We start from the raw sequence: 12,196 nt of genomic DNA on the forward strand, positions 1-12,196 counted from the left end.
TTAAAACTGTATCAATTAATTCTAAGTATCAGAATTATTATCTTCTTTAAAATCTTAACAAGAAACAGTTTTAAAATATTTGCTAAAGTTCTTAGCCATTTTTCTGAATATATATTTTTAAATTAAGTCTGATAAAATCTAAGCGCACAAAATATATTATTTGAAAAATGATTGAGAAAGAATAGTTTGATTATAATAAATTAATTAATAAATAAATAGGAAAATTAAAAATTAGGATATGAATATTTATCATCATACATACGGGGATTAATATTTTTTTGAATATTCAGGTAGCAATTACGATTTTTATGGAGTAAGTACTGAAGAAATCATAAATCGCTACTAAAATCGATGCAATTAATTAGAAAATAAGCTTTTAAAAGAGTATTTAAAAATATATAAACCTCATTTTTAGCTTTATTATGAATTCATAGAAAATTAAGAAGAAATTAAAATAAACCGCCAAATAGGCAGCAATCATATAATTTTAGAGGTATTTGATAGTTTCGAAAATATTAAGAAACAACTTGTAATATTTGACAACAAAAAAGAAAATATTATTGATTATTACATAGAATTATTTCAGCGTTTTCCAAGAAAAGATTTAATTTTGAACTTGTACGACTCTTACTATTTGGATGACAAAAAGACTTTCTATGTTTTTGAATAGGAAGTTTCTGCCAACTCTCTTATTTATTTTCATAATGATTTGAAATAAAATATTATTAGCAAATTACAAGCATTTTTTTGTGAATTCTTTTAAGATTTAAATAATGAATAAATAATGAACTCTATCCAGAATTAAATAAGCTTAAAAGTCGATTTATTTTGTTTTTAAAATGAAGTAAGCAGAGTTTTTAATAAACATAAAATTATTTAATAGGATTTTGTATTTACTTTAAGAGATTAATTATAAATAAAAGCAAATAATTCAAATTAATATAGGTACTTTTTTACTCAATTTCATAATGATCCTAAATTAGATGATAATTTTACATTGTATTAGAATTATATTTCAGATTTAAACAATGAATTTGATGAACAACAAAATTAACAAAATTGGTTTGAAAAAAACATTTTTATAATTATCAGTAAGGACAAACTCTTAGAAAAAATAAAATATTTCTTTCCAGATATATTGAAGTACCATGAGGAAGATATTTTCTAATTCATTTAGTAACATCCAAAATATGAAAAATTCCAAGTGTTATCTTTTAATTCTGAGAATTTCAAGCTTAAAATTAAATAGCAAAAAGAAATAAAATATTTGCTAGTCACTAAATTTAGCAGATTAGATAAAATTGAGGAAGAACAAAGACTTATTAATTTACAAGCAAATATAACGAAGGACTTGATTTCTACTGAAATAATCTTCATGCAATAATATTTCTACCTTTTTGTTGAATACAATTATTTTAAGCCTAAAAAATTAGCCTAGAGCTATCCTTCTATTTAAGATCTACTCTTAGTTTATTAAAATAATTTTCAATATTTATTATTTGTGTTTTAAATACTGGCGGAAATCAACTATGATTTATTTTCTAAATTTAAAATAAAATTAACGAGTATCTGTCCTTCTAAAATTATACTTTTGGGTATTTATAACATATAAAATAATTTTGATGTTGCTATCGAATAAATAAACTCAGAAAGGTATGATTAAAAATATGCTAATTTAATTAAAATTTAACAGAATGAATTCCAAAATTAATATAAAGAACCATAAAATTATTATAAAAATGGGAGCAATGTTAAAATTATAAATAATTAACTATTCTAATTCTTGAATGAGATTGATAGTAAATCTAAAGAACATATTAATACTTCCTATAAAAATATTATTGAACATATTGATTTACTTAAATATCTAATTGATTACAATTACTATTAGTAATCTATGCTCATTGATTCAAATAACAAATTAAATATTAATTTACAAGCTTATAAAATAAATACTTTTAATCTAATAAAACATTCATAGTTGGTTACTTCTATGTATATTTTTTTAGAAGATTATATTAACTTTTATTAAGATGAAGTACTTCTAGATTCTAAAATATGCAACTAACTTTTTAAGAAATAATGGTCTTTACCTAATATTTTACAATATAACTTTTTACTAAAAAAACTTGAAACTTATCTTTTAAGATAAGGCAAAGAAGCAATTAATATCTCTAATAAAATAAATCCCTAACAAATTAGTAACGATTTAAAGGATGAAGCAGTTGATTTAGATATATTTGAATACTAAATAAATAAAGAATAAGATATGTTAATCAAAAACCCATTTCTTACTGATCTATAAAATTTGTTAAATATTGTCCTTTCAAATAATCTAAATTAAAATGTAATTTACGAATTGCACATAAGAACAAACGGCTAAAATATGACAAATTATTATACATTTCAAGATTAAGAATATTCGAATATTTATTCAAAACTGATAAATTTAGACTAAGTTCACCTTTTACTTATAATTAAAAATAGTTTAAATGAACTTAATATAAAATTTATGTAAGTAAATTAAAACATATTTATTATTTTTCAAGAAATATACCACGAGGTAAAACTAGAGGAGTTTTCATTAAAGAATTTTGAAAAGATGATCAAAAGAATAGCTTATATGAAAGAAATTTGTAAATAAATTTAATTATAAAAGTTTGGTAATTTAAAGGAATTAAGTCTAAACCTAACAAGAACTATTGATATTGACGAATAAATGCAGTTATTTAAGTGTCATGAAAATATACTAGTTCTTGAAATTAAATTTCAAGATTATAGTGAAATTATGTTTGAATTAATCAATCAAGTTAGAAATCTTAAAAAAATCAATACTCTTGTTATTTCTTAAAGTCATCGATATGCTTATAACTAGCTAAGGCAGAAATAATTTAACAGTTTACTTTATAAATTGAAAAAAGTTGTGGTTGTTAAAAAATAATACCAAAATTATTGATAATATTCTATGTATTCTGTCTATTTTTAAATGAAATGTTTAATTAATTTTTTATTTTCGGATTCTTTTTTAAGTGAAATTATATTTTTTTTCATAAAAAATAATTTTATTTTATTTAATTTCATATGTTCAATACTAAATTTGCGCTTTTTTATGGTTTAAGTTTTGATGTAAAGTTCATTCAAATTTATTTAAATTATTAAAAATTGAATATGAAAAAGTTGATGAATAAAAATGATTTGTTGTTTGCATAAAATAAAATGTAAGTAAAATAGACGACTTTAATATTCAACCTATGAAAATTTATTTCTACTTTAATTAACTTGAGTATTCAAAAATTTTTTTTATGTATTAAAATATTTATGAATGAATACATAATCAATTTTTTCTAAAAAAATATCATCTTGAAAATAACATAATAATAAAATTTTTAAGTTATTGAATGAACTATAAAGATAGATTAAAAAATGATGAATTTAAATTAACTTAAGATTTTAATAACAAGAAACTACCTAAATTTAGGTCAATTAAATTATTAATTAAATTTTTATTTGAAAAAATTTTCATGAAAATAATTTAAAAAAAGCTAATTTAATTCAATTCTCTAATCTAAAATTAATTATCTTTTATTTTTGCTTTTTTTCTAAAAATTAATTTAACTTTTTTCTTAAATCTACTTATAAACATTATTTTTATAAAATTTAAGAAATTAATTATTAGAGTTTTTACAAATATGCTTAAATAAATGGCTATCTCTAATTCCTACTATATTTTTAAGTATATGTTTTAAATACAAATATTAAGTTTAAATAATGAATGTTAAATTAATTTTTCTGTGATATCTATCTCTTGATAAAACCAAATATATAAATTAATATTTGATAATTAATTATTATATTTTATTTGTTCTTTTTATCAATTTATAATTAATTAATTAATTAAATTTCATAAATTGCTATTCAATATTTTTGAAAAAAAATAAATGATATAATAGATTAAATATTATAAAAAATTAGAAGAAGTAATTATAAATTTTTTAATTAATATCATTTAAATTTATATAAATTAATAAAAAAAGTTTATAAGCTCTTCATTTTTATCTCATTAGGTTCTCCATATTAATCTCAAGTAATTTTATTAATTAACATTATTATTATTATTATTATTATTATTATTACTTTTTAAAAATTTAAATTTAAATTTATTTAAATAAATAATTTTTATTATAGAAATTATCATAATTATTTATTGATTTTTATTAAAACAAAAATATTTTAGCTATTTTAACTTAATTTTCATGTCAATTCAATTTTTAATTATTTATTATTCATTTTTTATTATTTGATATTTTTTCTTCATTTTTTGCTATTAAAACTTACACTTAATAAAAGCAGTTTATTAGTTTTGTATTGTAATATTTTTAATAATAAAGTTAATTTAAAACATTAAAGCTCTTTTAGTTTATTTGATTTCTTTTTCTTTTTATTATGACTTCTTTTTTTTCATTCTTTATTAATTTTATTAGTTATTAATTAATCTTATAATTTCATATTTTTTCCTTCTAATTAACTAGAGTGAAATGCCTATTTAATTTATAAAAGGCGAAATGTAATATATCTTAATAGCATAATAAATAAAGCTAAATTAGCTTAAAACAGCTTTATTTTTGAGTTTTTAAAAAGCTTTAAATTCTCAAAATGTAAAATTTGAAATAATATATACATACAGTATATTCTTATAACATATCATTTTTTTTTTAAATAAATTTTGAAAAATTTTACGAAAGGGGGCGGTATAGGATTCGAACCCCCGATATCACTGCTAAGACCCTCCGACTCGCCCACTCGAGCCGCTTAGCCCTTTTTAAATTGGTGATGAAGGTGCATCAGGTTTAGGTTCTGCTTTAGCAAATTGCATTAATCTCTCAAATTTGACCCTTGATCTTTAGTAAAAATAGTTTATTTGTTTTGGATTGTGATATTTTTAATTATAAAAACTAATTAAAAACAATAAAGCTCTTTTTTCATTTTCTTTTTATTGTGCATGCTTTTTTTTGTTCTTTCTTTGTTAATTTTAGCTCATCATTTTATTTTCAACTTTAGCTTTTATTATTAATTAATTAATCTTATTATTTCATATTTTTTCTTCATTTTTTCCTTCTAATTAACTATTTAATGATATATTTTTTCTTCAAAATTTAAAAAGTAGCAATTAAATTGGTGATGAAGGTGCATCAGGCTTAGGTTCTGGTTTAGCAAATTGCATTAATCTCTCAAATTTGACACTTGATCTTTAGTAAAAACAGTTTATTTGTTTTTGATTGTGATATATTTTTAATTTTTAAAACTAATTAAAAACAATAAAGCCTTTTTTTCTTTTTCTTTTTATTGTGCTTGCTTTTTTTTTGTTCTTTCTTTGTTAATTTAGCTCATCATTTTATTTTCAACTTTTGCTTTTATTATTAATTAATCTTTTTTATTATTTCATATTTTTTCTTCATTTTTTCCTTCTAATTAACTATTTAATGATATATTTTTTCTTCAATATTAAAAAAGATAGAATTAAATTGGTAATGAAGGTGCATCAGGCTTAGGTTCTGCTTTAGCAAATTGCATTAATCTGTCAAATTTGAAACTTAATCTTAGGTAAAAACAGCTTATTTGTTTTGGATTGTGATATTTTTAATTTTTAAAACTAATTAAAAACAATAAAGCTCTTTTTTCTTTTTCTTTTTATTGTGCTTGCTTTTTTTTGTTCTTTCTTTGTTAATTTAACTCATCATTTTATTTTCAACTTTTGCTTTTATTATTAATTAATTAATCTTATAATTTCATATTTTTTCTTCATTTTTTCCTTCTAATTAACTATTTAATGATATATTTTTTCTTCAATATTTAAAAAGCTGGAATTAAATTGGTGCAATGGGTACATCAGGCTTAGGTTCTGCTTTAGCAAATAGAATTAATCTCTCAAATTTAACACTTGATCTTAGGTAAAAACAGCTTATTTGTTTTGGATTGTGATATTTTGAATTATAAAAACTAATTAAAAACAATAAAGCTCTGTTTTCTTTTTCTTTTTATTGTGCTTGCTTTTTTTTGTTCTTTTTTTGTTAATTAAACTCATCATTTTATTTTCAACTTTTGCTTTTATTATTAATTAATTAATCTTATTATTTCATATTTTTTATTGATTTTTTCCTTCTAATTAACTATTAATTATATATTTTTTTCAATATTTAAAAAGCTAAAATTAAATTGGTGCAATGGGTACATCAGGCTTAGGTTCTGCTTTAGCAAATTGCATTAATCTCTCAAATTTGACACTTAATCTTTAGTAAAAACAGTTTATTAGTTTTGGATTGTGATATTTTTTATTTTTAAAACTAATTAAAAACAATAAAGCTCTTTTTCTTTTTCTTTTTCTTTTTATTGTGCATGCTTTTTTTTGTTCTTTCTTTGTTAATTTTAGCTCATAATTTTATTTTCAACTTTTGCATTTATTATTAATTAATCTTATTTATTATTTCATATTTTTTCTTCATTTTTTCCTTCTAATTAACTATTTAATGATATTTTTTTTCTTCAATATTTAAAAAGTAGGAATTAAATTGGTAATGAAGCTGCATCAGGCTTAGGTTCTGCTTTAGCAAATTGCATTAATCTCTCAAATTTGACACTTTATCTTAGGTAAAAACAGTTTATTTGTTTTGGATTGTGATATATTTTTAATTTATAAAACTAATTAAAAACTATAAACCTCTTTTTTCTTTTTCTTTTTATTGTGCTTGCTTTTTTTTTGTTCTTTCTTTGTTAATTTAGCTCATCATTTTATTTTCTACTTTAGCATTTATTATTAATTAATCTTACTTATTATTTCATATTTTTTCTTCATTTTTTCCTTCTAATTAACTATTTAATGATATATTTTTTCTTCAACATTTAAAAAGTAGCAATTAAATTGGTGATGAAGGTGCATCAGGCTTAGGTTCTGCTTTAGCAAATTGCATTAATCTCTCAAATTTGACACTTTATCTTGAGTAAAAACAGTTTATTTGTTTTGGATTGTGATATTTTTAATTATAAAAACTAATTAAAATTTGTTAATTTAACTCATCATTTTATTTTCAACTTTAGCTTTTATTATTAATTAATCTTACTTATTATTTCATATTTTTTCTTCATTTTTTCCTTCTAATTAACTATTTAATGATATATTTTTTCTTCAACATTTAAAAAGTAGCAATTAAATTGGTGATGAAGGTACATCAGGCTTAGGTTCTGCTTTAGCAAATTGCATTAATCTCTCAAATTTGGCACTTGATCTTAGGTAAAAATAGTTTATTTGTTTTTGATTGTGATATATTTTTAATTTATAAAACTAATTAAAAACTATAAACCTCTTTTTTCTTTTTCTTTTTATTGTGCTTGCTTTTTTTTTGTTCTTTCTTTGTTAATTTAGCTCATCATTTTATTTTCAACTTTTGCTTTTATTATTAATTAATCTTATTATTTCATATTTTTTATTCATTTTTTACTTTTAACTATTAATGATATATTTTTCTTCAATATTTAAAAAGCTACAATTAAATTGGTGATGAAGGTGCAACAGGCTTAGGTTCTGCTTTAGCAAATTGCATTAATCTCTCAAATTTGGCACTTTATCTTTAGTAAAAACAGTTTATTTGTTTTGGATTGTGATATATTTTTAATTTTTAAAACTAATTAAAAACAATAAAGCTCTTTTTTCTTTTTCTTTTTATTGTGCATGCTTTTTTTTGTTCTTTCTTTGTTAATTTTAGCTAATCATTTTATTTTCAACTTTTGCTTTTATTATTAATTAATCTTATTTATTATTTCATATTTTTTCTTCATTTTTTCCTTCTAATTAACTATTTAATGATATTTTTTTTCTTCAATATTTAAAAAGTAAGAATTAAATTGGTAATGAAGCTGCATCAGGCTTAGGTTCTGCTTTAGCAAATTGCATTAATCTCTCAAATTTGACACTTTATCTTAGGTAAAAACAGTTTATTTGTTTTGGATTGTGATATTTTAAACTATAAAAATGAATATAAAACAAAAAAACTCTTTTAAATTTTTTGATAGCTTTTATTTGATTTATTTTTTTATCTTTTTGATTCCACAAATAAATGTATTTTGTTTACTAATTTAAGAAATAGTTTTTAATTTAAAAGTTTATTCTATTTTAATATTTATTTAAAATTTACACTAATTTATTATAAAATTTTTAGCTCAATAAATGTATAATAAAAATTCAAAGTAAAAAGCAAGTGTCTTAAATCAAAAAGATTAGTTGTCTTTAAAATACTATTATGGTGATAAACAACTGGCGAAAAAAGGAATAATAAATATTAAATGTTTGAATAATAGTTTATATTTTATTACATAATATTTTGAAAATGTTTATTTAAACTAAAATATAAATAAATAAATAAATAAATAAATAGATAGATTTTATTATTGATTTTATATTTATAAATATTGTTCATATTTTTTAGAGTAAATAAATTATTAATAAAAAATAAAAAAATTTAAAAATTATTGAAAAATGAATATTTAAATAGTTTAAGAAATAATTTTGTTTAAGATTTTGAAATTACAAATAAATATAAAAACAATCTTTATAAAGATATGCTTAAATAGAATAATTTCTTAGCTTCTAAAGCATAAATTACTGAATTTTTAAAATTATCACAGATTAAACTTCGTATTGAAACAATAAATTAAAATTTATTGATTTAAAAAAATAATTTTTATTTAAAAAATAACAATTGTGCATAAATATATTTTTATTATTAACATTTATAAAGTAAAGAATAAAAGTAACTCCTTTATTGAGTAAATTATTTAAATGGAAACTTATTTATTTCATTAATAATACCAAAAACATTGATTTATTAATATTTTTTTTCAAATTTTTTAAATAAAGTAAATTCAGATGGATTTAAAATGATTTTTATTTAAAAGAGTTTTAATATAATTTATTGGTGTTATAATTGCTTAAAGTGGTAGAGTATTTATTTTGTGTATTGAAACAAAAACACAAATTTAATTGATTAGAGTTGTTAGAATCATCATAAATTCATTATAAGAAAGAAAGAAAGAAATAAATAAATAAATAAAGATATTGATTGATTTGTATTGAATTACATTAGATTATATGATAAAGTTGGTTTTGATAAAAAAGCTGTAAATTTGATATGAATGTTTTGATTTATATTTTTAATAAAGTTAAATAGGATCAAACTAATTTGTTAAAAATTTATTTATTCACAAATACTACTAGGATCTTAATTAAAAAAAAAGGTTAAAAATTAGGTACAAAACATGATTGGTTCATTTGAGTTAAACAACATTTGCGGGTCATTTTATAAGGATGGAAATATAGTATTTTCTCCTAAGAAGAACATTTTATTTACTGCTGTAAACAATAGGATAAAAGCTTTAGATTTAGAGACTAATTTGACTCATACTTTAGATTGTGAAGCACGTTCTGATATTAAATAGTTAGCAATATCTCCAGATTCAAAGATTTTGATCGCAGTAGACTAATTAGGATATGCAATCATTGTTAACTTAATCACAAAGAAGACTATTTCTTACTTTAATTTTAAGTCTAGCGTTAATGCTATTTAGTTCTCTCCCAATGGACTATTTTTGGCTGTTGCCAGCGATATCTCATTTAGAATTTTTGAAGCTCCTTCTTTATGGAGAAATTTCGAAACTCTTTTACAATACAAAAGATTTAAAGGAAGTCACAATGATAAGATTACTAGCATTGAGTGGTCTCCTGATTCAAGATTTATTATTACATCAAGCAAGGACTTAACAGTTCAAATGCATAATCTTCACAAGCTTGAAGATTTCTAGACTATCACTTTTACTGTAAATAAGCATCCTGTCATTAAAACCTTCTTTTCAAGGGATATGAAGTATTTTTACACTGTTGACAAGAGTGGTTTGATGTGTGTTTGGAAATGGAGCACTGACTATCTTTCAGATTAGTTTAAGCACAGAAAGTAATTCAATAAAATTAAATAGGGACATAATATTGGTATTGAAAACGGTGCTAATGTTTTAGATGCTAATGATAGAGCAGAGGTAGAAGTTTAAGAAGAAGAAGACGAAGTACAAGGTAAATTTTATTAAAATTGTTTTATTAGTAGTATTAATCATTTCTGTTATCAATTTAGTCACTCAAGAATTTACTTTAATGAGCAAATTCGAAAAGGAAACATCGAAGGGGCGTTTTGTCCTTGAAAAAAAGGAAATTTTCAAAGGAGGAAAGCTTAAAAGTTGCGAATACCATGCTGACACAAGAATGATCGTTCTTGGTTTCAAATCTGGCTGTTATGCATTATATAGATTAGAAAAAGAAAGCGATTTATAGGAAATACAAACTTTCAGCATTAGCAATTGCAGGATTAACACAATATCAGTTAATTATTCTGGATCATGGATAGCTTTAGGTATGAATAAAACTGGTTAGTTAATTATTTGGGAATGGAGAAGTCAAAGTTACATTCTCGATCAATAATGCTTAACAAATGATATAAATGTCTTAGCCTATTCTGAAGATGGCTTAATGATAGCAACAGGAGGCTGTGACGGTAAATTACGTCTTTGGGATTCTAAATCTCACCTTTGCTTCACTACTCTTTCTGAGCACAGTTCTAAGAGTAAATAAATAAATTAATTTAGTTTTATCTAAATATCTTTTGTCTTTAATCAATTACTGAATATAATAAATAGTTAGTGGTATTACATTTACTTCTAGAGCAAATACAGTTATTACAAGTAGTTTGGATGGAACATGTAAGGCATTTGACACAGCAAGATACAGGTTAATACAATTAATTTTTTAATATTTAATTGAAATAGTTTTTTTAATTTATTTTGCTGTAAAAAAATAGATGCTTCAGAACAATGAAACCAAACATCAGCACTTAGTTAAATTGCGTTGCTGTAGATTCAGCAGGTGAAGTTGTCTATGCAGGTGGTTAAGATCCTTACGATGTATATATTTGGAATTTATAAACTGGTAATTTGTTAGAAGTTATTTCTGGCCACACAGCTCCTATTTCTTGCATTAAATTCTGGGGAGAGAAGCTCTATACTGGTTCTTGGGATAAATAAGTTAGAATTCATGACATCTTTTCTAGAAAATTAAACACAGAAGTAAATAGCAAATAATTCAGTTTGATTTTTAAATAATTTATTGACATATTAATTTATTTATTTAGGTTCTTGATCATAATTCGGAAGTTACTTGCATTGATATTAGAAAGGATGGCAAAGAATTTTGCGTTTCAACATTAAAAGGAGAAATATATTTATGGAATGACCAAAGCTCAGTTGTAGGTATTTTAGATTGCAAGAGAGATTTAGAATATGGTAGAAATGATTCAGACAGAACTAAAAATACTCACAAATATTTCAAAACTGTTGAGTATAGTGCTGATGGTGATTATATTTTAGCTGGTGGTAACTCTAAATATGTCTGCTTGTACGAATTACGTCACAGAATTATGATTAAAAAGTTCGTGCTTTCATAAAACAGATCTTTAGATGGAGTTCTTAACAAACTTAACAGCAAAAATATTAAGGAAGGAGTTGATATGGTCAATGAAATTGATGATTTCGATGACTCGGATTATGAAGAAAGAAAAGATAACATTCTTCCAGGAGCTAAGAATTTTGATGTATCAAAGAGAACCATGAAATAACCAGTAGAAAGTAACAAATTAATTAATTTAAATTCATGTTTAATGAATAAATTTCAATTATTTAATAGGTAGATAAATTAAATTCTCACCAGGAGAAGAAAATTGGATTGTAGCTACCAGTGAAGGTGTTTTAGTTTTTGGCTATCCTAAAAAATCTTTCTTCAGTCCTTATGAATTAGAAGAAAATATTTCAGTTAAAGATGTTTTGTAGGCTTATGAAGAAAAAGATTACTCAAAGTAAATTTTATTTTTGAAAAGTTTTTATTTATTTGCTAATTAAATTAATTAAAAATTATTTTAGGGCATTCGTTGTTGCATTGAAACTCAACAGTAAAGAATTATTAGAGTAAATTTATATGAATATTCCTTTCAGCGAAGTTTAAAATGTAATTAGAAGCATCCCAGAGTAATTTTTGGATGAGTTGCTTAACATGATTGCTTAATATATTGAAAATAATAAAAATATTGAATATAATTTCACTTGGGCTGAA

At 21.6% G+C, this 12,196-nt stretch overlaps 4 protein-coding genes across 4 annotated transcripts; all 4 read left to right on the plus strand. All coding sequences in view use genetic code 6, as the record gives it.

Moving 5' to 3' along the window:
* Positions 1-238: 238 nt before the first annotated feature.
* On the plus strand, positions 239-972 carry TTHERM_001462173 (hypothetical protein; the record flags this gene model as incomplete). The annotated part of the gene is made up of 2 exons (XM_012800439.1): positions 239-889; positions 946-972. The coding sequence occupies 2 exons, from the start codon at positions 239-241 to the stop codon at positions 970-972; spliced, it is 678 nt and encodes a 225-aa protein (XP_012655893.1).
* Positions 973-1,930: 958 nt separating this feature from the next.
* TTHERM_001462177 (hypothetical protein) lies at positions 1,931-2,956 on the plus strand (the record flags this gene model as incomplete). The annotated part of the gene is made up of 1 exon (XM_012800440.1): positions 1,931-2,956. The coding sequence occupies exon 1, from the start codon at positions 1,994-1,996 to the stop codon at positions 2,954-2,956; it is 963 nt and encodes a 320-aa protein (XP_012655894.1). The 5' UTR covers positions 1,931-1,993.
* A 1,697-nt stretch (positions 2,957-4,653) lies between these two features.
* On the plus strand, positions 4,654-8,450 carry TTHERM_01462190 (cyclic nucleotide-binding domain protein; the record flags this gene model as incomplete). The annotated part of the gene is made up of 8 exons (XM_001029528.2): positions 4,654-4,683; positions 4,743-4,903; positions 5,162-5,251; positions 5,512-5,601; positions 5,859-5,948; positions 6,203-6,292; positions 6,556-6,645; positions 8,211-8,450. The coding sequence occupies 8 exons, from the start codon at positions 4,654-4,656 to the stop codon at positions 8,296-8,298; spliced, it is 729 nt and encodes a 242-aa protein (XP_001029528.2). The 3' UTR covers positions 8,299-8,450.
* An 856-nt stretch (positions 8,451-9,306) lies between these two features.
* Positions 9,307-12,126, plus strand: TTHERM_01462210 (periodic tryptophan protein; the record flags this gene model as incomplete). Its single annotated transcript, XM_001029530.2, has 6 exons — positions 9,307-10,114; positions 10,173-10,658; positions 10,732-10,822; positions 10,893-11,157; positions 11,223-11,715; positions 11,774-12,126. 6 exons carry the CDS (start codon positions 9,307-9,309, stop codon positions 12,124-12,126), a joined length of 2,496 nt encoding a protein of 831 aa, XP_001029530.2.
* Positions 12,127-12,196: the final 70 nt, after the last annotated feature.

Source organism: Tetrahymena thermophila, assembly GCF_000189635.1.
Source record: "Tetrahymena thermophila SB210 genomic scaffold scf_8254222, whole genome shotgun sequence".
Classification (NCBI taxonomy): Eukaryota; Ciliophora; class Oligohymenophorea; order Hymenostomatida; family Tetrahymenidae; genus Tetrahymena; species Tetrahymena thermophila.